The 27,530-nt window shown below is 36.5% G+C and overlaps 1 protein-coding gene across 1 annotated transcript; it reads left to right on the top strand.

Annotated features, from left to right (window-relative positions):
* The first annotated feature begins 1,880 nt into the window (after positions 1–1,880).
* ywhaba (tyrosine 3-monooxygenase/tryptophan 5-monooxygenase activation protein, beta polypeptide a) lies at positions 1,881–25,918 on the top strand. Its single transcript, XM_039735813.1, has 6 exons — positions 1,881–2,021; positions 9,217–9,517; positions 13,174–13,297; positions 14,477–14,640; positions 20,685–20,780; positions 24,175–25,918. Exons 2-6 carry the CDS (start codon positions 9,224–9,226, stop codon positions 24,229–24,231), a joined length of 735 nt encoding a protein of 244 aa, XP_039591747.1. The 5' UTR covers positions 1,881–2,021; positions 9,217–9,223; the 3' UTR covers positions 24,232–25,918.
* The last annotated feature ends 1,612 nt before the right edge of the window (positions 25,919–27,530 follow it).

Raw genomic sequence — 27,530 nt, 5'->3', positions numbered from 1 at the left:
GGTCACAATTTGCCCATCTTCTACTGACTACTTTCAGCATGATAAAGCACCATGTCACAAAGCAAAGTCTTCTCAAACTCATTACATGAATGTGATAATGAGTTCAGTGTTCTTCAGTGGCCTTCCCAGTCACCGGATCTGGATCAAAAAAAAATCTTTAGGATGGGGTAGAACGAGAGATTTGCAAAATAAATGTACAGCTGACAAATCCACAGAAAAGCCACAATACAATCACATCAACACAGACCAGAATGTCAAAGGAATGTTTCCAAAATCTTGTGGAACCCATGCCATGAAGAAATGAGGCTATTTTCAGATCAAAAGAAGGTTGTACCCATTATTTGTATAGTGTTCCTAATTATTTGCTCAGTGAGTGTATAGTGTTCAGATATTCAAAATACTAGAGTGAGCAGTCAAGGCAGCTTTACCACAGATATTACACATGTGCACCTGGCCTCATTTGTAAGAAAACACCCCTTTTGTGTGTGTTTACTGCTGCACCCTCTCAACATTAAAATCAATAATTAATGTTTATTTTACATAATGCCCATTATAATGTACATCATCACAAGATGCTTTACAAAGAAAACAAGAATATGCTTCAAAGTACAAAAATAAAATAAAAGATCTTTTAATATACCGCAGGACACAAATGAACAAATTAGCAGCCTCCATTAACTATCAGCATACAATGCTGTTTATTTCATTTTCATGCTACAGTCTCCCTATCCCACTTACTTACCTTGCCCATACCATGGCAAACAACTGTACCAGTGCATCCCTGCCAAGATGATGCATTCTAGGTAACTGTTGACAATGCCTGAGGAGAGTTATGTAAATTGGAGGGTGGGGGTGGAGGGTGATCTTAAAGAACCTGAACATAAAAAAGTATTTTTTTTGACAAAAAGGAGTGCATTCAATATATCTGTTCTGTGTGATTATTTTATCTAGTAAAAATGAAAGAAAGAACTGAGCCTATATCAGGTGTGCTTGTTAAAAGGCAAAAAAAAAAAAAAACTATTCTGGACCGAATGAGAATCCATCACAAACTCTCAAGCTGGGACAGATAGATAGATAGATAGATAGATAGATAGATAGATAGATAGATAGATAGATAGATAGATAGATAGATAGATAGATAGATGCAAAACTGTCAGTTGCATCATCATTTTGGTATGTGTTACACTGTAATCATGATTTGCTCTTTATAAAATTTTCCTGCGTTTACTTACTTTAAGAAACCTCAGATGTGTTCCACTTTGGTAAACTGCCCTAGATCGGGTAAGGGTGCGTTCAGGTGAGAGTCCTCTGCAATGAAACAGGGTTCGTTACAGCCTCGTGCTCAAAGTTGTATTTTAGGCATTGATTCATTGCAGATAAGCAGGTTACAACAGGGATCGATGCTGCGTAAGATTTATGGAAACACGGCAAGGCTATAAATAACAAATGTGGCATATAAAGACAAGCCTGTCGTGTCACATAAAAGGTTTTAGTACGTTGTTATATAAATAGTTAAAAACACAACGAGAACAGATTTAACTGAAAGCAATGGCATTCTTGTCAAGTGCGGAATCAAGGCAGTTTGCCCGAATGAGTGATGATAATCTTGTTATCTTATAAAGCACATACACTAGCGTTCGTTAGTCAAATGGAGAAAAAATATGGTTTTGCAATGGCGGCTTCTTCCTTGTAACTGTCACCTTAGCGACAACTGACGTCATCCACTATTAGTTTCCATGGCAGCTGATGACGATCGTGGCCCTGTCCTCATGGCTAGAAAACCCCGTAGGGCGGTTACCGCGGATACCAAGGGACGGGGAAGGGTGTGGGGAGACAAGAAGGGGTGAGAGGTGGAGGAGGGGGCGGTGTTTTAGAGGAAGCGGAAGTAACGGTGCAATCGGAAGTGGTACTGCCCTGAGGATCCCGAAGAGCAAAGAAGGAGATCGGAGAGCGAGAGAGAGACAGAGCGCGACTCCCTAACGGCCATTAAAAGAACCTTAGGAATCATCGTCTTGTTATCCGTGAGTGTTATGGTTGGCCCGAAGGTATAAAGATGCACCCGTCGCGGTGTACAGAGTAAAGGTAGCCGGGCCCTAGCCAGGTTTGGGGCTGACTGTCGTGTCGAGGGGCCAGGCGTCTATTGTGGTGCGGGGCTGTGAACCACGATTTAGGCCTTACTGTCGGCTGTGGCTGCCAGGCTGTTTGGCTGACCAGCAAGACATCAAAAATCGTTTTTGAACTGTCTCGGTCGTTCGTCCATCTAAAATGGAGATGGGCACGTATCGCAATGAGCGCCCATCGGCATGTAGTGGTTGGCGGGGGAGGGAGGGGGGATGGGTGTTGGTTTGAGCGAATTTGACAGGTTCCGTTTTTCCTGTCTTTCTCCCTAGCTAACTGTTTAACGAGATGCGTTTAAATTCGTGGTATCGTTATTGTATGAATATCGTTGTACAAAAAAGAGACTAAATCAAAAATAAATAAATAAATGAACGAGAATCCTGAAAGGGAAGTCAGTCGCTTAACCTCGAGGCGCTTTACAGGCCTGAATTTTTCCCTAGCTGCATCGCACTTGGCGATGCGGATTAATATTCGATACCTGAAGGAGATCGTTCAGGGGGACATTCTGTGTCGTCAACTACAGTTTCTATCTGATGATGGGGCTTTTTCACATCGACTGCCCTTGTTTTCTCAACGTTTTTTTGAGGCTTTTTTTATCGCCATTCTGGATCTCCATATACATAATTTAAAAATGCAACAGTATCGATGTACGTGCTTTCCGATGCCGTTTGAAATATATTTTGGTTAGCATTATTCGGTAATATTTCCCTTTCTTTAACTCATCGGTACTTCCAACGGATGTCGTACGCCATTGCTGTCACGCTTGCCAAGTTTTAACCTTTTACACTGCATTCAAAGCCTTCTGTTCCTTTGCTTTCTCGAGGGTATTTGACATATATATAAAAAATATCTGCATCCAGTGGTTGCGAGATGTGGATTTTTTTTTTTTTTTCCCGAACGTTGTGAGCTTCAGTGCCCACCCCTTTACTAGCAGTTCATATGAAGAGGAGATTCACCGTGTCAACCAATCATTGAACTCACCTTTGGAAACGCGCACTTCAAGGGGCCTGTGTGTTTAGTTCATCGTATGTAATCCTAATTTGTAGTGTGGCGCAATTATTTAAGTATAATTGTGATACACGTTTTAAGATGTTGGATCCTTTTGTCAGTGGTAAACCCAGTATTAAAAGGGTAAACGATGTTCGATACCGTAGCACTTTTTCGAATATATCTTTGCTTTCCCGTAATCAAGTTATTTCCTCCTTGTATGTATTGATCAGTGTTTGAAATCATCTATAAACTGCCTTACATCAAACAAAAGCAGTTCAAAGCCACAGAGCATCTTCAAAACCTTTTTTTTTGCTGTATTAAACATCTTTCTTCGGTTAATAGGCTACATGCGATATTGAAATCAGAAAGTGTTCTTGGCCTTCTGTTGTGTTGTACTCATTAGTAATTCTTTTGGCAGAGTCTGCGTATTAAATTCTCTTTCAACTGGTTTAAACATTAAGGCATTTTCTTTATTCAGTTTAAAAAGATGTAACATGTGTAGGGCATTTATAAATAACTTGTTCAGTAGAACTATAGATTTAAGTACGAATTAGCTTGTCCATTTCAGCACACTGAATAGTCAAATAATCACAGTTGTGTATTTAAGAAAAACTTGCAAATGTTCTTGTACTGTTATAAAAATAATTCCTTACAAAATGTTTTGTTTTTATTCATATTCAAAACCTTAGTTTTTTTCATTGGTGTTTTTATCAGTTTTCCATTTGCTTATTACATATCATTCTACTTTTTTTTTTTTATGCATAGTGTTATTAAAATACTTTTATCTTTAAAGATGTAAAGGTTCAAGTCTTTCAGCCCTGCTGTGGGGCCCTGTTATAACCCGCATGAATTTATTTTGCCATTATGGTATACTGGAAATTCAGATGGTATGTAGTTGGGGGAGGGGTGGGGGAAATAGTCATTGATCATAAAATATGCCATTTGTAGGTGGAAAAGAAGTTTCTTTCCCAGTATATCTCTTTTAATAGTATTTCAAAAAACATTGTTCTGTTTCAAAAGGTATTTTGTATACGGCACCTTCTGTCCCGTCCATTGTACCTTCTGATAAATGCTTCCATTGACTCATTGTGTCCATAGGCATCACAAGAAGGTTAAAAATGAATAAGATTGGTGTCTACAAATTGCACTGTGAAAAGATGGATGGCTCTAATGTCACAAACATAAACATCTGTCATTATAATTTATTAGATTGTATCTCACAATAGGGATGGTAAGATACCAATTATCCTAAATTTATCAAGGTTTCATTTACTGCCATTTTATATCCATATAGAGCTTACTCTGAACAGTTCTGTTCCTCAAGTGGCAGCATCTAGGACAGAGGTGGACATCTCTGATCCTGGAGAGCCACGGTGGCCAGAGGTTTTCATTCTAATCATTTTCTTAAATAGTGACTAGTATTTGCTACCAATTAACTTCATTTAATTTATTTACTATTTAAGACTCGGACCTTTTAAATCAGGGCTGAGCAACATCGGTCCTGAAGGGTAGAGGAGGCTTCAGAACTTTGTTCCAACCCAGTTGCTTCATGAGAAATCATTCATTGCTGATGAAGCACTTATTGCTCAAGTGACATTTTTGTGCTTCATCTTACTTGTCTTGCTTGTTAAGATTTTGAACCCTCAGTTGCTTATTGCTTATTTTAGTCTTAAACAGCTGTATTCATAGTTGTAAATGTTTTTATTAGCAATACGAAGCAAATGACAGACGGACCAGCAGTTCTACATCTAGTTTTTCTCCATTTCCATCTGTGTGTATTCATCATTCCATTTTTGGTTTAATTAGTCAAAGAATATGAAGAGAAAGTGAAGAACTGAAAATTACTTATCCGTTTCAAGTTTTCAAATCAGTTGGATGATACTTCTATAAATGGAAAGGGAAAAAGTCTATAAATTAAGGATCAACTGTCATGGCAGATTTAACTAACACGCTATGAAATTAAATAAGATCTGTTTATGGTGTGGTTCTGCTTCTAGATAAGCCACTGGATTGGAACAAAAACCTACAGCCACTGCAGATCTCCAGAATCAGAGTTGGTCACCCCAATCTAGACACTGTATACTTATTAGTATTTAATTACTGGAAAGTGCAACTTTTGTATAAATTGCCTTATATTCCATTATTCATCTTCACCAAATCCAATTTTTTTTTTTTTTATTTTATAAATCTGCCTGATAGAAAATACATATATATATATATATATATATATATATATACACACACACACACACCTCTGTTCTTACTGTGGTTAACATAGGAATTATTCCTGTATAAAATATCGCTTTGTCATTTGACATGCTGTAGCACATAAGAAACATAACTGCCTTGGGGTTTGGCGCTGTTCTCATACCACACCAAAAATAAATGAATGACTACCTGCTGCATAGCTAAGCTGGTACCATTGTGCTAAGCAGCGTTAGTCACACACAAGAAAAGTGTAAAACTTAACCTATTTTGTCTTATTCGCTGGAAGTGGTCTGTGTCATTACATACATCAGCTGCTGACCTCCAATGTCTTGACTCCAGTTCCAGTCCTTGCATTATGTATACTCAACTAGTAGTTCTCATTATACTAACATTCCCCACTGCCACTTTATTTTATTTATATTTCATCTTTCTGTTACAAGTAGGTTGCTCATGTTAAAGATGAAGTATCTTGTTTAAGCTATATTTTGGTAAGGGGATTAAAAGAATACATTTTTTGGTAGTTGAAAGTGGTAAATAGTTTAAGGAGGTGATAGTGGTTAGTATTTCTTCAAAGCATTGAGAATGTGTTTTAAAGAAATGCCTTACAGACATATGAATTTTAATTTAGTACTGTCTTCCAGTTAATGTGATTATTTAAAATGTTCTCATGTCATTACTAGGAATGGCAATTTTGATCATAATTCAGTAGTGAACCCTTTGATAATAACTGTTCATTTTTAAAAAGAAGCCCCATGCTTAACAGAAGACAAGGATAAATTTCTAGGAAGAGCAGTTGTTTATGCATCGTGTATAAGAGTTTGTTTTAATAGTTAGTAAAAACGTGTCACAACCTGTTTGTTTATTACTGAAGAGTACTTTTAATAATTTAGACTTGAACATTAATGTGTGTTCCACATGCTTCATTTGAGATGAAGTGTGCATGGCTCCAGCATGTGTGCCCATACACGCATGCTATCTGCCTTTCTGTAATCGTAAACTGTTCATAGGTAGAAACATGGGACATGTGGTTGAGCATTCAAAAAAAAAAAAAAGTAATGAAAGGAAGCAGGATGATTTTTTTTTTTAAATGTTGTAAATCACTTCAGGCTCCCTTGATAATCTACAGAAGTAAGCCAAAGTGGCAGTCCCGTGGGTGAACTTTAAAGCTTGCTTCACTCAACTGGCTTTATATAAGAGCCAGACATGAGCCCCTACTTGAGTGGTACAAACTGCTTTTGGTTACGGAAACTAATTGGCAATGCAGAAAACCTGCTCTTTAATGTGGAAAAGTTATTACAAGTGTATTGTCCTGCACTTTGAAAAAGATCACCAAAGTTCATGTCACAGCTTTTTCTGTCTGCAACTTTTAATTGGTAATGACCACTAAGGCATCAGTAGTGAGCAAGTGTTTAGGAACTATCAGGCATTACTGTTTTCATTAAAAGACTTTATGGGTGACATCGGCACCAGCAGGTAACATGTTTGGAGTGCAGTCCATCAAAGCTCATAAACCTAGTTTAATCAGCTGTGAAACCTGATAAGCACATTTATGGAGATGGTGGGACTTAATCTTTTAGTATTCTTGATGGACTGAAGTGGATGGTTCTCTTATATTTAAGCAGTTGTTTCACAGTTTGCACATGCTCCACTGTTTCTCAGAACTGCCTTGGTGCATTGTTTACCTCGCATATACAGTCACCTTAGGCACAAGAAGTAGACGTGTACAGACAGCTCTCTAGGAGTGTGATTTTCCATATTATTTCTGCTGGTGTGCACAAGTGTGGGTCATGTACATTGAGTATATTTGGCTGGATCCAAAAAGGCCAGATGTTCTGATATCACTAATGTTCCAAGTATATTAGAATAGCCTCCTTCCACAATTGAGATGTATGTTAAATGATGTCCTTCACTGCAACTTGCATTATGCAAGTACAACATGTTATTGAGGCCCACTTCACATTGTAGGGTAAATTAGCTATAATGGTGTTGGATGCACCAACATTAAATGCTAATTTTATAGTAATAATTTAACTTTTGAGATTATTTAAACACTTTAACACAGATGGTAAGCTTCAGCTATACAATAACATCTCTAATCAGTACATAACTATATCCTTTAAGCACACATCGATTGAAGAGCTGGCATAAAATGCAGTAATTACTAATGTAGTACGGCTAAAGAAAATGTAACAGATGTACAATATAATGGTGAAACATACATAGAGAATGCATTACTTAAAAGAGAAAGAAATGGACAGAATGTTATGTTTTTTGGAGGGTGGTGGTGCCAGACTTCCCATATTAAACTGACGTCTTTCTCTCAGCAGTAGGTAGTGAAGTAATGATGGGTTCATGATGATCTTTCAATCCCTGTTCCTGTAAGTGTGGGCTGTACCCCTAATTTAGTAACGTTGTAGCTGTAACACTAATTTCAATGAAAAACATTTGCCATACAAAAGAAAGCTTGAGGTTATGGTCATGTCAGCATATACTGTTTGCTAGATATTTAGTCAGCTTATAGCCATGTGTTTCGAATTACTCAAAGAAATTAAAACTGACAAAAATGTAATCTTCAGGGTCTGTGCAGCAGTGGCGCTAACCACTCCACCACCAGGTGTTTGTTTGAAAATAGCAAGCCTGGAAAACTATTGAAACATTGTTCTAACATTAGGATACTGTCTTTTTTTTTTTAATGGAAGCATTAAATGCAGGCCATATTTTCTGGCAGAGGTGGTCCTTTGTGTGTGTGTGTGTGTGGTGGTTTTTTTTAAAAAAATCTAAATCGCTTAAAGTGAGGAACAAAGTTGGTGCCTTCAGCCAGAGATGTCTGCTCTTCATGTTCCGCCCATGGACAAAGTTCAGAAAGTACTTCACATTCATATAAGCCTTGTAGTTGAAGAATATCTGCCGCACAGGCTTCTTTCCTTGTTTAGTTTATTGATGCATCTTGTAACAGAGAAATAGTGCTAGACTGTTAACTCCTCACTGGGTTCCAAATTTCACTTTCACTGTCTAGGTTCAACTAGTGCAAGATACTCAACACAGAAGTGTGGTACCTCTGCTAAGCCTGATTTCTATTTCCCCATTACTCTTTAGTAGACCAAACAAGTTCTGAAAATGGGCATTCTTCATTGCTGGCTGTGCAGGAGTATGTACCACAAGACCCACCTTATTTCTTTAATCTGACATTCATAGTATAGGGTGGTCCAGATCTAATTATGCAGTTTTCGTTGCGCTATAACTTAGGTTTATTACATAGAAAATCGCCCGAAAAATCCTGGACCATTGTGAAGTGTGTGTGAACTGATGACATGAAGAATCATCTTTGCGCCAAACTGGAATCGTCCCTGCATAAATCAGTCATCCAGGCAATCTGCATAATTGGATATGGACCAGCCTGTATTTTCATTCCCAATAAAGGTTCTTGTAACTCCAGTTGCCACCAGAAAGATTGAACAAATAATCAAACATATAAAGCAGTGGGTCAGACTACTCAAAACTACCCTTTCTAGTGGCGCAGTGTGTAGTGTTGCCATGTCACAAATACAGTCTGCGCGTTGTTTGAATAATCTCACTGTGTCTGTGTGGGTTTTCCTCCTATGTCTCTAAAGATGAGAAGGTTGGGTTAATTAAAACAAAATCCAAGTTGACCCCTTTGGGAGATGGGTGTGGATGTGCGTGAGTGGGCCTTGAGATTGACTGGCGCTGTATGTGGGCATTTTCCTGCCTTGGAATAAAAATATATTTATTTTTTTTTTGTTGTGGCCTAGTTAAGTGTAAAAAAAACTTTTAAATATTACAAAAGTGATTATATGTTCTATTTACAGGTTTTAGATAGCTTTAGTATTGATTTTTATATATAAATATATATATTTGTTTCTCTATTCCTGAATATTGTAGGTTGAAAATGGACAAGAGTGATCTAGTACAGAAAGCCAAGCTTTCTGAGCAGGCTGAGCGCTATGATGACATGGCTGCTGCGATGAAAGCTGTGACCGAACAGGGCCACGAACTGTCTAATGAGGAGAGAAACTTGCTCTCAGTTGCCTACAAGAACGTGGTGGGTGCTCGGCGTTCTTCCTGGAGAGTCATCTCTAGCATCGAGCAAAAAACTGACGGCAATGAGAAAAAGCAGAAGATGTCTCGTGAGTACCGTGAGAAAATAGAATCAGAATTGCAGGATATTTGCAAAGATGTTCTGGTAAGTTTGTTTATTGTTTGTAATTTTAATTAGAAGTAGATAACGTTCCATACAATTAAGTCAAACTTAATAAAGCAAAATTTAACCCCCATCCAAGTGGAAGAGGAGACCTTTCATCCAGAGCTACTCTATAAAAGGAAACAAAGGAAGGAGTACCCTCTTTTTCCCCCGACGTGGAAGCTTATTCTAAAATATTATTGATTAGATCCTGTTTTTTTTTTTTTAATTTAACTGATTAAAAAAAGGTGTAATTGATATAATGTTTGATTGGGAATCATTACAACAACTTTTTCATTGCACTTTTTTTTTTTTTTTGTGCTCTATAGAGAATTTCTGCTGCAGCAGTAATGGTTTGTTGCGGCATCCTTTGCAAATTCATTTTATTACTACACAGAACAAAGCATTCCAGTGGATGATGCACTGCAAACATTAATGTTGGCACAGATTTTCCAATACCTAATGCTGCGTCTATGCTTAACTCAAGAATTTGAGAGTTTTGTTTTTCATGGTGTTATAGCTGAGAAATGGCATAATATGAAACGTGCAGTTTGCCCTTGTCATCAAAATTAGGCACCATGGCAAAGTGCAAATTGGGAATGTTTAACTCGATTTAAAAAAAAAAATAATCAGTCATTCAGACTTTTGATAAAACAGAGATGTAAGAAACCTCATTGTTTGGTAGCTTTGTATACAATCTTACAGATGCTTTGTTTGCTCCTTTGTAGCGGAGTCAAATTTAGTCTTCTGACCTGCAAAGAAGCTTAAGAAAAAAACTGCTGCATTTTGTTTTGCTTTTGAACTGTGTAAAGTGGTTTAAAGCATCCCAAGATTATTCAATCCGTTTTAATAAGATTGCTATTCTAAAATAGTAATGAGAAATTCCAACATGTTTTACTTGTGAATAAAATATAAATAATTTACTAAAAGTTGCAAGTTAATGCAGTACATGTACTACCTAGCCATGCACATTTATGAAGCCCTTATAAACATTTATATGCGCTAACGGACAGAAATTGAGAAATTTTTGTGCTTTTTGGGGAAAAAAAAAATGATACTTATCATATTATGATAACGTTAAGTTTGTTAAATCTCCATTTTCTTTACTCGCTTATTTAGAGCAGTGTCATGGGGAAGTGGGAGCCTCTCCCAGAAAGCATTGGGCACAAGGCAGGAATAATCGACAGGGAGAGTGCGCTAGTTGTCTCTCTGTTATAATTGTAGTGAGAAGTCAAGCAAAGTGACACATTTTATTGGCTAACTAAAAAGATTACAATATGCAAGCTTTTGAGAGAACTCGGGTGATCTTCAGGTAATTATATCTACTATTATAATTCGAAGAATATTTGAAGGATGGAATATTGTAATATCAATTACTAGTTGACTATCATGCTGCAAACATGAAAGTTCATCTCACAAGTACTCACCCATACCTATATTAAGTGGGTTATTTACCATAAGTATTCTCCATTTTAATTTAGAGACGGTTAAGATGCTTGAAATATATTTGCACAACAAAAAAGATTAATTGTTCTGAATTGAATCTCTGGGAAATTAGGTGTAAAAATTAATACTTTTTTTCAGGTATACAGTTTCAGCAAAGATCAAACACACACACACATTGCAGAACAATTAAAAATGGGTTTGTTGCTATTCATTACAGAAGAAAAAATTGGTTCTATCCTATAATACAAGCAGATTTATGGCAACAATGCCGTTTTGCAAATGGATAGTTATAACTGAATTTAAAATCTGGCAAGCAAAAACAATGTTTTAAATGATAAATTTATACTAGATGTCTTGAATAATTTTCATTGATCCTGCTTACAAAATGATACCTGTTAGTTACTTGGAACCTTATCATACTCCACTGTTTTAAATGTTGTCTCTAGCTGTGCATGCTTAAGTAGTAAATCCAGTAATTATAATATGCACTTGTAGTTTTAAGTGAAAGGTAGAAATTATCATAAATATTTTTTTGAAAAGTATAAATAGGACTGTATATTAAGGAGGAAGCTTGTTTTGCTCTTCAAGTTCATGAAAGATGCCACAGTAGGAATTGTCAAATGCTCTGTCACTGTTGACTTTATTTTTCTTCTCCAGTCAGTTATACAGTACAGTTTAACTTGCATATGGAACTGCTGCAGTAGTCATCCAAGCAACTTTTACAAAACCTCTAGTACTATGGCAACAATCATATTTAAAGTTAATTATTGAAGGTCGTTACTTGGTTTTTTAAATGTTGGACTGTAAAGTCTTCAACCCAACAGTGGGCATACCTTTACAAGTTATGTATTGTAGACTGTAACGAACATGTCTGCACTTTTAAATCAGGATTTTAAGTATCTTATCTCTGTCAAAATGGTTGACATGTTTCATAAACTTAAGTCAATTTTTTGATCTATGAATGGAGTTCTTATATTGGTTTATTTTGTATCTCTAGCAAGATAAAAAGAATAATGGCAAGCTTTACCCATCCTCTGTAGTCTCCCTGACTCCAGATATAAGTCATCAGTTCTCTTGGTACTGTATATGCAGCACCATTGACACTTAACACAATAAGTTCATGACCGTGGGACCCATGTTATTTTAATTGTAAGGCTAGTATCACACTACACAAGTTCAATCTGGAGAGTGCTGGTTACTTCTTGCGCACAAACACAGGAGCACACCCCTGAAACCTATGACAAAACCTACAGAAAAATGACTGAATCTTTATTCACACCTAAACAATACATTATACAACCATGTAGTGGATTTGTCTTGCCTTGTTCATTCCCCCAAAGAGTGTGTGTGTTAGTCTTCGCTAAAGTTAATGTCAGTGTTTTTTTTTTTTTTTTTTTTAAAAGGTTTATTTTATTTAGAGGTTGTATTGAGAGAAGGTTGAATTGGTCAACAATACAAGATGGAGAAATATCCTGATTCCATCGCCCACTGATGCCAGTGGCATTTGCAAATGCTGCCTTTCACCATGCTTTAAATATTGATGACCGGAGCCCTTCAGTCCAACATAGCTAATCATTTCCTTTTACCTAAAATACTACTTTTGATATTTATAGGGTTACCAAATGTACTTGAAAGTTAAATTACATCTGTCAGAAGTTATTTGTATTAATCATAATAACTCTTTACATTTACATTTATACAGTGCTTTTCTCACTACTTGAAGCACTTCCACACAGGGAGGACCTGGGACACAAACACATGATCTTCTTATGGCAAGGCAGCAGCACTACCACTGTACCACTAGGCAAACATTTTAAAACCTGCTTTTTATTTTACATCTGTAACAGCCTTTTCTTTATTCTTTTAGGGACTGTTTACCTTGAATCTTCACAAAACCTTTTAAAATGGGTGGGGAGTGTGTAAAACTGACCCTTAACTGGGTTTCAGCCCACCTCAGAGATTCTTGTTGGAGTAATATAATAGTTGTCGTAGACCTTGCGCCTTTTTTTTTTAAATAAACCTTTTTTACCATAAGTAGTATAGTCTAGTTGTATATGTAAGCTCTTAAATACATCTTCATGGAGCAGTGTGAAGTAATAACATGAACAAATTTTGGAACTGTTTAACCGCCCGCAAACACTACTGTTATACTACTTTTTGTTTAACTAACTGGTTGTACATGGTTGAAAATAATTGTTTTATCTCATGTTTAGAATCTTCTTGACAAGTACCTCATTCCAAATGCCACGCAGGCAGAAAGCAAGGTTTTTTACTTGAAAATGAAAGGAGACTACTACAGATACCTGTCTGAGGTGGCAAATGGAGATAATAAGAAACGTAAGTGTAAAATGTGTATTTCATAAATATGCAGCTGTCTTACATCTTTGTGTGTGTATCTATACACGCTCACACTTACTGATTGTTTAAATCCTGTCTCTTTGGCTGAAAATTTACTATAAAATGATTACCTTTGTGTCTTTTTTATCACTTATTTCTGCATAGTTGTGTTCATGCTTGCAGCATCGTGTTATCCAAACAGTAGCTTAATTTCAGACTCTTAAATTTGAGTGTGTTTATTTAGTAAAGTTCATGTTGCCTTTTGTCAAAATATTTTACCCCAACAGATATTCATGTAATTTTTAACTTGACTAAAGTGTTTTTATCTTTATGAAAGCTATGTTTTAATGTGACAATGCTTAATAAAAGATTGTATAACTTCGATTTCATGTTGCATTTTTAAAGTGTTTTCTGCTTTGCAAATGCCATAGTTGAGAAGCAAGAATGAAATTTGATAATATACTTTGGAGCTTTTTTCGGGTGGCAAGGCTCAGGAGCTGGAGTATCTTGTATTGCTTTCCTTGTTGTTCATTAAGTAATATAACTAATATGCTTCCTGTGTGGCAGTTTGTGCCTTTTTGATCTGGCGGTAGTCCATTTTATTTTACCGATTTAATACTTTAAACGAGCACAATTGTAAACATAACTGTGCATCTTGGTTCATATGAATCATTTTTTTGTTAGCTGACCTATAGGTTGTGTTTTACTACATCTCTGCATCTTGATAGTATAGTTAAACACTGAAACTCACTTAAGCTCTTTTTGCCTCTTCACTTTCTGGTAGGCTTACAATATTTGTTTGAGATAAAACACTTTAGTCCACTACCACATTGATGTTTTTAACTCTAATGCTTTGTTGGTGTGCATTTTTGTGTAGCAGTGACATTTTAATTGATTCTCTCCAAACCCCCACCCAATCTCCCCAACCAGAAGCACACAATTTTAATAAAGCCAATAAAAACTAGTTACGTAATGGTGCTCCCAACCAAAGTTCAGTCTTTTTTGGACTAATTTTTTTTTTTTTATAGCTTGTCTACTCTTACTCACCAGCACCATAATACTACATTTTTCTCAAAGTTGGAGAATTTGTTTTTTTGGTTTTTTTTTTTGATTTTTTTCTTACTTAGCTGTAGAGTGTTTATACTTGTAATAAATGTTGGGATTTTTATGTTCCGCTAGAAACAGTTGATAGTTCTCAGGATGCTTACCAGCAGGCCTTTGAAATCAGCAAGACAGAGATGCAGCCAACGCACCCAATCAGGCTCGGACTTGCTCTTAATTTCTCCGTGTTCTACTATGAGATTATCAACTCTCCTGAGAAGGCTTGCAACTTGGCAAAGACGGTAAGTGTAAGAATGTATGTTCTACTTCAGAACTTAAGTATCTGTATTGAAAAGTGTCTATTCACATTTGATTTCATTGTTTTATTTTTAATGTAGCAAGCATACAGAAGGTCAATTTTAAGGTGAATAATTAATGTTAAGTGCTTGGTAAGATGCTGTTGGGTAAGTATAAAATGTCCAGCATGAAAGTACCACATCTACTAGATGACAAAAAGTACTTATATGATATTTACAATGATATATAGGAATGGAAAAAGATTTTTGAAAAATTAAGTACAACTAAGTCATAGAAAGGTAAAACAGGCTGAGATTGTGGATCTTGGTCTTCAGAAACGTCAATAAAACTTGCATCTAAACTGGAAGAAGTTTAGACTAAGAGAGAGATCATTGTACAGTGAGTGCTGGACAAGAGAATGGGCCACTCTTGTGAATGTGTCTGGGGATGTACAACTACGTAGGAAAGCTGGTTGGACACTTAAATTGTTGACATCTAAAATACAGAAGTGTTGTATGGAGTAGAATCATTGCAACAAAGGGAATATAGCTAGAGAGAACAAGTCCAGTAAGTGATTTAAAGTAAAGCACACAACGTACTAGGTAGACTGTATATGATATGAGCAGGTTCAATAGCTATGTCATGGACCTTTCTAAGAAACACAAACTTTTAATTCCTAGTAAGACGTGCAAATTAGGGTGGATGAGCAGGCTAGCCTATTAGGAGCATACTCTTAAACTGCATGTTGGTGTAACTTAATCATATTGGATTATACAAAAATAGCCAAAAAAATGTATGTGAAGTTAACATAGAGATGCACAACAGAAGAAATAAACTTTTGTTAATGTATTTTTTTAAGCAAGCTAGTTCATGCAAGTTTTCTACACCAACATGGGAGAAAAACAAATAGGTAATTGTTTCCAGCAGACTAAGGAAGCAAACATTCTGTTGGCCTGATTTAGATATAAGAGAGTAAAATATATTTAAGAGAGTGTTGGGACTTTCTGGAATGGTTAAGAACATTGCAGTTAGAACTGTGCTGTGACTTAAGAAGTGACCAAACTGGTTTATAGGATGTTTTGTATGTTACCTAAAGAAGCTGCATGTGCTTATTTGCCATGCATTTGAACTTCAGCCTATACTTTTCAGCTTGGAAGAAAACTTTTAAATGCAGATATTCCATAGTGTCAAGTCGTTATCCCAGAAATTATTTTATTTTGTGCATTACCATGTTAAGTATTATAAAATTGTCTGTATTAAATAGAATTTAAGAGCAACAGCTGGAATAGAAAGTGAAATCACCTTTGTAGGCATGTCCATGTGGTGTGTGGGGTTTTTTTTTTTTTTATATATAAAGGAGTTAAGTTTAATGTCAATTTTAATTTGCCCCTTGATATTCCAAACACAAATGCATATTAACATAATTTATCTAAAATACCATTGTGTAATCTCCAGCAGTTTAATGGTTTACTTTTTAAACTTTGTGTATCATGCTAATAATTTTAGTCAATGTTTTGTTTACCGGACAGCTCTCTCTTCTAGAAAAAAGTAGTCTGCCGCTTTGAATTTTGATTACGTTAATGGCCAAACTGAAGAAAATTTCATCTTTTTTTTGTTTTGTTCTCCCCCCTTAACAACTTGACCTGACACAACAGTTAAACTTCCTGGCTCCTGTCAGCTGACAGGAGATGCCTGAAAACTTTTTTCTTTTGTGTGTTCCTACATCCTCCTTCCATGATCTAGTCCCATGCTGCAAGCTGTATATTTCTCTCTTTCTCTTATTGCCTATTCTAAAAAATGTGCAGCTGACAGGAACATTGAGCCTTCCTTCCTTTTACCGGACATGAAACGCATAACTCATTTTTGTAATCTTCAGACTGAATGAGTCTGTAAATGTCTACCTTTTGTGGGCCCCTCATGATTTAAGGCAATCTGACAATATAAGAGCTCAATTTTTGAATGCGAAAGAGAAGAAAAAACCTAATTGGCTTTGTTTGGCTGGACCTGAAGTACAGTGCCATGATGTGCTCTATTTTCAGGCCAAGTAACAGTCTGTGTTGAGGATTTTTAGCAGGCCATACGCGAAGCACTGTCTGGGTAGGTTGTGGGCCAGCAGCGGAATGTATTCACTGTCTGTCCACAAATGTCTAAGATTTGACAAGAAAAGCAGCTTTCAGACTGTGAGCCATGAAGGTCATTGGCTTTGGCAAAACCTTTGGTACAAAGAGGAAAACAAATCTGAAAGGCAAAGAATCATTTGTGAAACTGAATTATGAAATATGAAACTAAGCCACTGTTAATAGGTTATTGGTTTCCAAACTGACTAACGTTCACTTCAGCCGAGGAGTAAATAGTGCAGCTGCTCACAAACATCCTGGGGCACCTGCTTATAGACTGTCTTGCTCTTGGTATTGCTCACGGGTAATTAGTAACTTCATTTATCTTTGTACACTAGCACATAAGGAGCAACATTTGATTGGCTGTATATCATCGTCATAAGTGTTTTTAGCTGGAAAGCTGATGAATGGAGTATTTCTTTACTTGCGCGCAGACAGCAGCTTAAAATGAATTAGTTGTTGTCAATCTTTCTTGTACAGTATGAGTAGACTGCCCCAGGCTTGCAGACAGAAGATGATGTTTGAAATGCCCTTGGTGAAGATCAGGTTCAATTTTAGCTGACCAGTTCTTGCCATTCTATTGTCAAAAGTATAAATTTGAGCAAGGTCCACACTGCTAAAATCTTATCCGCTGTCCAGTGAAAATCTGAAACCCTTGTATACTATTGCAACATTTCACTCCTGTCTAGACCCTCCCCAGCCTGCTTTACACACAGAGAGGAACTGGAATTGTCCAAATGACGCACTAAAGATGGTGAAGATTATCCGTTTGTTACCTGCTCCAAGTTCAAAACCTATTTTCTGTCATGGTATGATGGGGTGTGTTAAGGTCCAAGGTATGGTTGCGTCTCTGTGAAGGCACCATTAATGCTAAAGGGTACTTGTGCATTTTGTAACCACATATGCTGTCATGTAGACAGTGTCTTTTTCAGGCATGTCCTTGCTTATTTTACATTCAGCGCATATTACAACAGTACGGCTTTGCAGTCGGAGGGTGCAGTTGTTAGACTGGTCTGCCTGCAATGTAGACCTGTCTGCTGTTGAAAATGTGTGGTGAATTATGAGGTGCGATGCCAATGGGGACCTGGAACTATTGAGCTCCTGAAGTTCTCTATCTAAAAAGATTGGAGGAAAAAAAATTCCCATTTGAATCATTACAACAATGAGTCTCTTTTGTTCTAAAACAGTTATTGAATTGTGAATAGGATAGGTGATATAACACAGTGGTAAGTGAATTCCCTGCTGTCCCCATCTTTCTGGGATGTGTTGCAGGCATCACATTTGTGTCAAGTCGACTTATTTATCTTGTTAAATAGTTTAAAAGTTTACATTTTCTCTTTGTACTGTTTGCAGTTCATTGCTTTCTCTTTTTATTTGCATTTTACATTCTGCCATGACCTTTTTTGGAAATGAAGTTGTATTTCATAAGTGTAATGTTGCATTGTATTAATAAGCTGATTAAGACAGAACACAGTTTGAATTTCCTATCAAACCTTCTCAACCCCTTTGGCACATTGATCGCTGGATGCTGCAATATAAGTTTGTGCATATATGATAAAAAAATGAATTCTGTCAAAAATGTAAAGAAACTGTTACTTTATTTTCAGTAACAACATGACTAAAAGTTTGCATTTGAGTGTGAGAATTCAAGTATTCCACATGTGCCTCAAACAACTTTTTTTTCTTTGCACTCTCCATGCTTGTTGCACACACACAATTTTGCAGTTGCTATTTGCACTTGGTGGACAGCAGAATGTCTGTCAGCAGCTGTTCCTACAGTCTTGACAAGTTGGACACCTTGCAATAAAGAATAGTCTTCAGGAGAACTATCCGTATCAGTGCCAGATTGAACAGATTCCACATCATCCAATTGATTGTCGCTGTCCTTATCAAGATATTCACCTTGCAATAAATTTAGTTTCAAAACATCAAGATGACCTAACTACATACGGTCTGTTTATAGCACTATTTTCTGTAAGCTTTTTTTCCTGGCTATTCGGTAGAAGAGGAGCACTAGAGTGGCTGTCTTCTGAGATGTGTGTCCTGTCTCTCTCACTCTCAAACTTGATGAGAAACGACTCAATTTGTAACTCTCATTTAAAGTGTTATTCATTAGGCAATCTGCATATCACCTTTTAAAGAAAAATCACTTGTTTTTGCAAAAAGTGTATATTAATATATTACACTTGGAAGAATGTTCATCATGAACCTCTTTTGTCTAATGTAAATTTAAAGAAAACTGCCTTGGAAAGGATCTCCCATTTTTGGTATGGAATTTTTAAAAATAGTGTGTTTGCTTGTGTGATGTCATCTGTGGGAATGACAAATGCAAAATATATTCTTATATAATTCGCTACCATGGCTCATTTTGTCTGTCCAGAATTTAAAATCGCCTGTAGCTATCAAACTGTTTGACCTATTGACCTGAAATTTGGTACACATATACTACGTGACCTCTACTATCTGCCTTCGGTGTGATGTTTGACCTCCAAGGTTACTCCTCTCTTTATTTTTATTTAAATTTTGTTCTAGAATAAACTCTCGGGAGCAGCCAGCAGGGCGGCCTATGCGTATGGGCGCCGTTCTCATCCCTACCAACTTCGCCGTCTCCTCCCTTACCTCTTCATATCTTAAATCAATCTTGAGGCAGATTGAAGATTAAGTGAAAAATTAAAGAAAACTTACTAAGTAATTGCAACACAAACACTGACTTAATCAGTTTTAACGTCAAAAGATGCCGACGAAAGAAGAAGCGGGGCTGCTCAGGAAGCAGCCAGCACATTAACCTCTGAGCAAACGAATGCTAAACGTACAGAGAGAGGATGAAAACTAGGAATGCTTAAGGCAAGTGGATTTGTGGAGTGCGCCGTTACTGGTTTTATTACTAAAACGGGTTTGTGGTGTGTCATCTTTTGGAATGGCTTAGAAGCTGAATAGACACACAGGCTTATAATTTCATTAAGGTGGATAAAGTAAATGAGACCTGCTGGGCTCTTGCTGTGGATGCATATATTTTTATTTATTTATTTATTTTTTTAATCTTGAGTTGTAATAATAAAAGGTGCAGCATTTTAAAATCTTCACTTGATATAAATTGTACATTTTCATTAGATGAACAAAATATCAAAAGTATAAATTATCTGTGCAGGATGTTCAAAGTTATTCAAAGTTATTTTTGCTTTAAAAGCTCTGAATGTGAAATGTTGCATAATTTGGTACCACCTTTGTGTGTCAAAGAAATTAGAAATGATAAATGCAAGTATATTGGCAAAAATGTGATGCAGGCCTGTGTGAAAGCCGGCGACTTCAGTTGTGCTTTGTGACAGCAGTCAAAACAATAATTGTGTGGGCATTCAGTCTGAAAATCTGAAATATTATTGAACCTTTTGGATCTATAGTTATACTATGTGTTTCCATAATGTGGGTTCAGTAATCTATCTGGGACACCTGAGAAACCTCTGCCATTTAAAAAAAAAAAAATAAATAAAATTAAATAATTTAGCATTTAAAATTTACAAGCAGTGAATGGGGTTGTTTTTTTTTTTTCCCTTTATCAACTTTAGGTTAAAAGTATGTCTTGCCAAGGAAGTTTTGAATGAGTGGTTGGTTTCAGAAAACCAACATTCACATGTATAACTTATCTTATACACAAAGTGACTGACTTATGAAAAATTGTGATTCAGTTAAGAAATTTAGAAACTTTCTGAAAGAAATGAAAGGTTAGTGCCAACACTAAAGTTAAAGCATGTAACACATGGAAATTCATTTCTTCAAACTGTGCTGTCACTTAAAACATGTATTTCACGCTAAATTGTTTTGTTTGTAAGTACTGTCAACAGCAGACGTTTCCTGAAAGCTTTACAATTTGTAATGTCTTTAATACAGAAAATAAGACTTAATTTCAAGTTAAACATCTGCTTCCTTTTCTCCAGGCTTTTGATGAAGCAATTGCTGAACTTGATACTTTGAATGAGGACTCTTACAAAGACAGCACTCTGATAATGCAGCTTCTAAGGGATAACCTCACTGTAAGTAGCTTTTCTAAATCAGCATTTGGTCATCATCCCTACTTTTCACTCTGCAAATGTTTAAGAATAGACGTCCTATAAATTCGAATCTTACTTGATGATGTTAATACATTGATGTGTTTGCATTTATTAAATATTCAGACAATGATTCGGTTCTTTAGACCTTGCAAGTGAGAAGCTGCGATAACTAAATGGTAATCTTCAATCACACAGAAGAATCTGTCAAGGATCTAATTTGATTATTTAAAAAAAAAAAAAACCTTATCTGCCTAACTTCAAACTCCTATGGCCTTAAGTTTGCAGGGGTCTTTAAAAACTTCTCCTGGTTCCGATTCCAGGTCCCAGCCTAGAACCACTTGCGAAATTTTGGAAAGCTCAATAGCCTTCCTGGAGCTCTACATGGAAAAACTCCAGTTGATGGTTTCAGGTGTTCTCGTGGTCTTGAGGAATAGTCTGTGCAGAGGCCTGATGACCTAAAGCAGGAGGCTCTATGGGTGCATGTGTACCTCCATGCTGTCCTGAAACGGTTATTTCCAAGGCACCATCCGTTAGGGTTCTCAACCTTTTAAAGAAATGGTCACATTAAGGTTTTTAATACTGAAGTAACACTCCTGATAATCTTGAGGACGATAACCGCGTTAATGGCATTTCACCTATGTTGAGGAAGTTTAAAGCTTTTGTGAGAAAAAAGATGCATATAGAAATCGGGTGGAAAAACTACTGTATTAAAGTGCAAGGAGAAAATGCAAGTGTCAGTTCAGCAAAGATTTTTGCCTTCTAGTTTGCATAGATTATGTAAAGGTAAGATTTAGTTTTTCAATAGATTTTTAGTGTTTGGCAATACCCCTCGCTATATCGCGCTTTGACTTTCGCGGCTTCACTCCATCGCGGATTTTAAATGTAAGCACATCTAAATATATATCACAGATTTTTCGCTGGTTCGCGGATTTCTGCAGACAGTGGGTCTTTTAATTTATGCTACACGCTTCCTCAGTTTGTTTGCCCTGTTGATTTCATACAAGGGACGCTATTGGCGGATGGCTTAGAAGCTACCCAATCAGAGCATGTATTACATATTAACTAAAACTCCTCAATGCTATAAGATATGCATCCCGCGCGGAGCTTGTTTGCTTGTCTCTGCCTCTCTCTCACCCTCTCTGACATTCTCTGCACCTGACGGAGGGGCTGTGAGCAGAGGTGCTGTTTGCTTAAAAGATACTGACGCTCCTCTAAAAAAATGCTGCTTTATTGTGGTGCTCGGCATATTTAAAAGCACAAAAGCACATGTATTGATTTTTTGATTGTTGCTTTAATCTCGCTCTCTCTCCCTGACGTTTTCTGCGCCTGACGGAGATGTGAGCAGAGGGGCTGTTTGCACAGAGGCTGTTTGCTTAGAAGATACTAACGCTCCTATAAATTGCCGCTATAAAATGCTATAAAATGCCGCGGCAAACTTAAAAGCACAAGTATTGATTTTTTTGACTGTTTGCTTTTCTTTGCGAGCTCTCTCTCTCTTTCTCCCTCTGAAATTCTCTGCTCCTGAAGAGAAGATCTATTTGCATTCTTTTAATTGTGAGAAAGAACTGTCATCTCTTTCTTGTCATAGAGAACAGTTTAAACTTTTGACTAAAGGGTGTTTTCATGTCTAGAGGGCTCTAATGATGTTAACAGTGTGGGAGAGTTTTATAAGGGCTTAAAATATATAAAAATAACTACACAAACATATGGTTTCTACTTCGCGGATTTTCGTCTATCGCGGGGGGTTCTGGAACGCAACCCCCGCGATCGAGGAGGGATTACTGTAATGCCTTGCAAAGGAATTCTTACCTGATGTCAAAAAGTAAGTGTGACAGCACTTCTCTAAAGGGCGATCCGAAATGTAGTGTTCAGGAAAAATACAAGCATTTGTTAAAGTTAAAATCCTTTTCAGTTTTTAGAAACTGAAGAGCATCTTATGGTAACAAACAAGGGGACCTTTCTAGGCATTTGGTTGTGCAATTTTATAATCTTGAGTGATTTCATTATTATGAATATACTTTAAGAAATAATGACTTTTCTATCTACCTTTTTCAATTGATATTTATTTCAGACCATACTATATATCATGGATACCACACACTTTTTAGTGTTATCCCAACAAAATGTTTTCCCTGAAAAACTAAAAATTCACTTTTTCCAGTGGCCAGAAGAATACGTTTATTTCCAAGCCAGTTCTTTGACAATTTAGAAAAGTTAATTGGTGAAGTCAAAAGGGAAATAGAAATAACAATCAAAGATTGATAGAATTTTTATGACTTGAAGAGCTGTGGCAGGGATCCACCTTAAGGACAGCCAACATAACTTCTACTTCAGAAGGAGAAAGAGTATTGGTGTGCTTGAAACCAAAAGCTTAGCAATAAAAATCATATGAGAAATATGAAACAAAAGACCATCTAAAAGGAATAGCCACTGTTTGTTTATTAAAAAAAATTCACACTACACAACATTCAGCAACTTTGAATCAGCAAAGAAATTGTTTAAAATATTTATCCAAAAATGTACTTACCTCATTTACCTTGTAGTGATGGCTGAGAAAAACCTTTAATCTCTTGTTCTCCTGGAGAATGGAGAGAAAAATGTTTGATATAATGGAAGAGTAGTGACACATTCTGTAAAACGGGTAACAATTTGAAAAACATCCATGTCCATGAAAGAAATGTCCCGTTACTCCTACTGCATAATCCACATGGTAGCTATCCAGTTGTGTGCTCAAACATTCAAAGCACACACTTCTTTCCTAACTTTGATATTAAGAATTAAGAAAGGTAGGGGTGGGACACAAGTGATGCCAATTAGTGTTGCAGAGAAAACACTAATAGTTTTAGGCATGTGCAAAAAAATTATAAATATTGTGATGGTAAAGTATTTGATTCAGGCAGTCAAAGAATCTCCAGTTATTTTTAAGCTTGTAAAACCAGCTTTAACTCTACAAAATGTAGAACAGTAAACACGTTCTTTTGTTGGAGTTTTTTGTTTTGTTTCTGCTTTGTAAACATTTTTGAGCAGTGATTGGTTATTATTTGCTATTAACATGTATTTACTGAACTTTTAAGAAATGTTGTTCTGCAGAATCAGCCTTAAACTTTAATACACTGAGCTGCACTTATTTGATCTATTAACTGGAACTATTTGAACTGTTCACTATTGTTGGCTGCATTTAAATTATTATTATTATTTTTTTTTTTTACAATGCCACATTAAAAAAAAAAAAAAAAAAAAGTAAGAATTTGTGTAAGGCATCTTCATTGGCCACATAGAAGGTAAAGAACAAAAGCAGAATTTACAATGGAGTTGATTAACTTCAGACTATATTCTACAAATGTGTGCTAATTTTTATTTTTTTTCTCTCTTTTAGTTGTGGACATCAGAAAACCAGCCGGAAGGGGAAGAAGCTGGTGAAGGGGAGAACTAAAAGACGCTGCATTTTACTGTGTTTATTTTTATTTTATTTTTATTTTTTTTGTCCCTCCCCTTTCCCCACTCACTCTCTTTATCTTACACACACATGCGCCCTACCTGCCACATGCTCTGTTAATTACACTCTTTTGGGAACTTTCATCTATATGTCCAGCAGCACAAAGTGTACTTGACCTGTTGTCCTGTCGGTTGATGGGGTTTAGAAACTGGCACACACTTCCACATTGTGTGAAAAAGCTACATTGCCATACCCCCCTATTACTATACCATTTTTATGTGGATGGATCATGATTTAAAACCATTGTGTAGTCAATAATTTGCTATAGTTTTTTGTTTAGTATTGTCTTGCAATGTTTGTTGTTTTAAAGGGTTAATGTATTAACACTGGTTGTTTTTCACGAAACACTGTGAGATTTAAATGTGGGGTGTTGATATTATCCCCCAAACCCATCATCTTCTCACCCTGAGTCCCTGAAACCACCCTCACTCTCGGTATGTAACCTATAAAAGACATCTTATCCTCTGCAGGGATAGCAGTCCAGAGTGCAGTTGTGCTGTTGGCTTTTTTTTTTTTCCTTTTGTTTTTGGCTTCATTGTGACACTGAGATCTGTGCATTTTTGTTGTGTAATCATGTTCACAATTTTAACTTGCAAGATACAAATCAGTGGACTAAGTAAAGGGCATTCCTAACCCCCTCCCCCCCTTTAGCACTCCTCTCTAGCCCACAACTGTTTTCCATAAGGTCCCAAACATTTCAAAAAAACTGTTGTGGTGTCGAAGACAGACTGCCATGGATGTGTTTAATATATGAACACAATGGCATTGTGTCCTCTTGCTTTCAATATTGTGTACATTTCAACTTTAATATTGACTTATTTCTTAAATTGTCCACAGTGGAATAAGCAGTGTATTTATGAGAACGCTATTGCAAGTATGCAGAAAAGCCAGTTGTAATTTTCTCTCAAATTTATTGGCATTGCACAGAATTGAGGTGTGGCATTACGTGGAAGGGACCAAGTTGCTATTCAGGGAGTCGGATGCCAGAAAGACCAATAGCGTTTCTTTTCCTAAATAAAATAAGGATTTACCAGTCTGCATACAAAGTTGTTTTTTTTTGTCCCTTCTCCTTCATTTCCTAGCATACAATAACTTAATTGATAGTGTTTTACATGAAAATGTCCAGTAGTAGTTTAGATGCAATTGGCTCCATTCTTCTAAAGATGAGCAATTCAGTGTCACAATAATCTGCCACCTTTCATAACATTCCACATAGCTGTAGGTCTCATTAGTCTGCTGAAGACAATGTTTCATGCACTGAATAAAAATCTCCCTTCTAGCTGAACAAATGGCAGTTTAATATTCTACGCTTGATAAATGCAGTAGTGAATGTGGAACTGAGCCTGTCTGTATATCTGGTAGCTCTTTTTGCTTTTGTTTTTACTGACCAGTATTCTGCCTAAAGTTTGCTTCTGTGACGGTTTTATTGCCTAGCGCGCACGTGGTTGTGAAAATAGTATAGCTGAAAAAAAAATAAAAATAAAAACAGAAAAACACCTGGTTATTGACGTAATACTAGATTTGTGTATGTCTTTTAAAGAAGTTCTAGTTTCACCTTACATGTAATAATCAGGAACATGTAAAAGACAATTCAAAATGAAATAAAAGTTTTATCAGTTCAGAACTTTCTGGGATTTTTTGTCTGCGCGTGTGCTTGCAAAATCCTTGTGTTGGATTTTGGGCCTACGATTTGATTCTCTGCTACAGTGCAGTTGTCCCATGACAGTGTAAATGAAGCACTGCTAAGACCTGTTGGAATCTTTTTTTTTGTAGGGGCTAATTATTGTATATTTAGTTGACACCGTTATCCAAGGCAAATTACATAAACAGTATTCAGTATTGCTGTTTACTAATATTTTTACAGTTGGAGCACAGGCAGGTCAGGTCAGGTCTTCACACAGTGAGTTACATGCAGGGATTGAATTGGCAGCCTTGAAGTTTTTAAAGTCAAATGCCTGAGGCATTACACTACACTGCCTGCTAAAATAACCAAATGTGTTTATCTATTCATATGAATGTAGAGATCTCTGAAGCTATCTTACTTGAACCTTTTGTCAAATTTGAGTTTATACAGTTTAGCCAACTTTAAATAGACAAAGCATCACCCGGCTTTAAATTTTTTATAAGAATTTCTCTACTTGCTTGGGTACATGCTCAAGGGTGCGTGTAACAACATTTTACTTTGTTTTTTTTTTTACTTTTTAAAAAAAAAAAAAAAAATTGTGGGACTTGTAGTCTAACTGGTGTGCTGCAAAAAGGTACATTTGTGGGTTTATCTTAATAGCCTTCTACAAAATCTTTGCTGCTCTGAACATAACTGGAAAAGCTGTTACACTAAATTAAATTGAACTTTTACAAAAGCTGTTTGACCAACTACATATGTTACTAGTACATTGTTTGTCCTAAAAGGAAAATCTTGTGACTCGGCTAATTGAGAGTAGCCACAGGGAAACAAAGGCGCACCTTTCAAAGTACTAAGTGTTGGTGTGTTAAAGAAAGCGTGTGCAGCATTTTTCATAATGGGCATCACTTAATTTTTTTTTTCTCCAGCAGTGGTTGAGAGTGCATCCCCTAACTGAGCCTGCTTATTTAGCTTGTTAAAGGGGTGGGCCTCTTTTGAAGTGATGCCACAAGCACAGCACATCCCAGCGGTGAGAAGCATCAGTGGCTGTCACAGAATTATAGAACACTCAAGTAGCTCCTTACTGTTACTATACTAGTGCAGCATGTCATTGATGTGAACCTTAAAGCCCTTGCAAAAATGCACTTCCTCCACATCTTCTCCCTGAATGGACATAGAGGTGTTTGGTTTGATGAAAGTCAATAACCAGTTCCTTGGTTTTTCAGACAGTTCTCCACCCAAGTCCTAATGTTTGAAATAAAAGATTATGGAGAAGAAATGGCCCATGATCTGTAACATCATCAGTGAAACATGGTGGAGGCAGTTTTATGGCATAATCATGCCAATGGACAAAGGCCACTGGTGTGTGTTGATGACAGAACTACTGACAGGAGTAGCAGGATGATTTTTGAAGTGTATATGGCTATACAGTCTATGCTGCAAAACGACAATGTTTCACAGTACAGGTGGACAACGAGCCAGAACATAATGTGAAAATAAACCAAATGCTGTTCAACACAAATTAGTGGAAGATTCTTCAATGGCCAAATCGATCAACTGACCTCAAGCCAACTAGATTTTGATGGCAGAAAGTCCAATGTGTAATTGGCAACTG

The sequence above is a fragment of the Polypterus senegalus genome, chromosome 14 (genome assembly GCF_016835505.1).
Source record: "Polypterus senegalus isolate Bchr_013 chromosome 14, ASM1683550v1, whole genome shotgun sequence".
NCBI lineage: Eukaryota > Metazoa > Chordata > Cladistia > Polypteriformes > Polypteridae > Polypterus > Polypterus senegalus.
The sequence above is the reverse complement of the archived record's forward strand: the minus strand, read 5'-3'. Positions and strand labels throughout refer to the sequence as shown.

Coding starts and splice junctions, on each gene's coding strand:
- ywhaba (XM_039735813.1), top strand. CDS start 9,224: ATGGACAAGAGTGATCTAGTACAGAAAGCCAAGCTTTCTGAGCAGGCT. Junction 13,298..14,476: donor AAATGGAGATAATAAGAAAC/GTAAGTGTAAAA, acceptor ATGTTCCGCTAG/AAACAGTTGATAGTTCTCAG. Junction 14,641..20,684: donor CTTGCAACTTGGCAAAGACG/GTAAGTGTAAGA, acceptor CCTTTTCTCCAG/GCTTTTGATGAAGCAATTGC.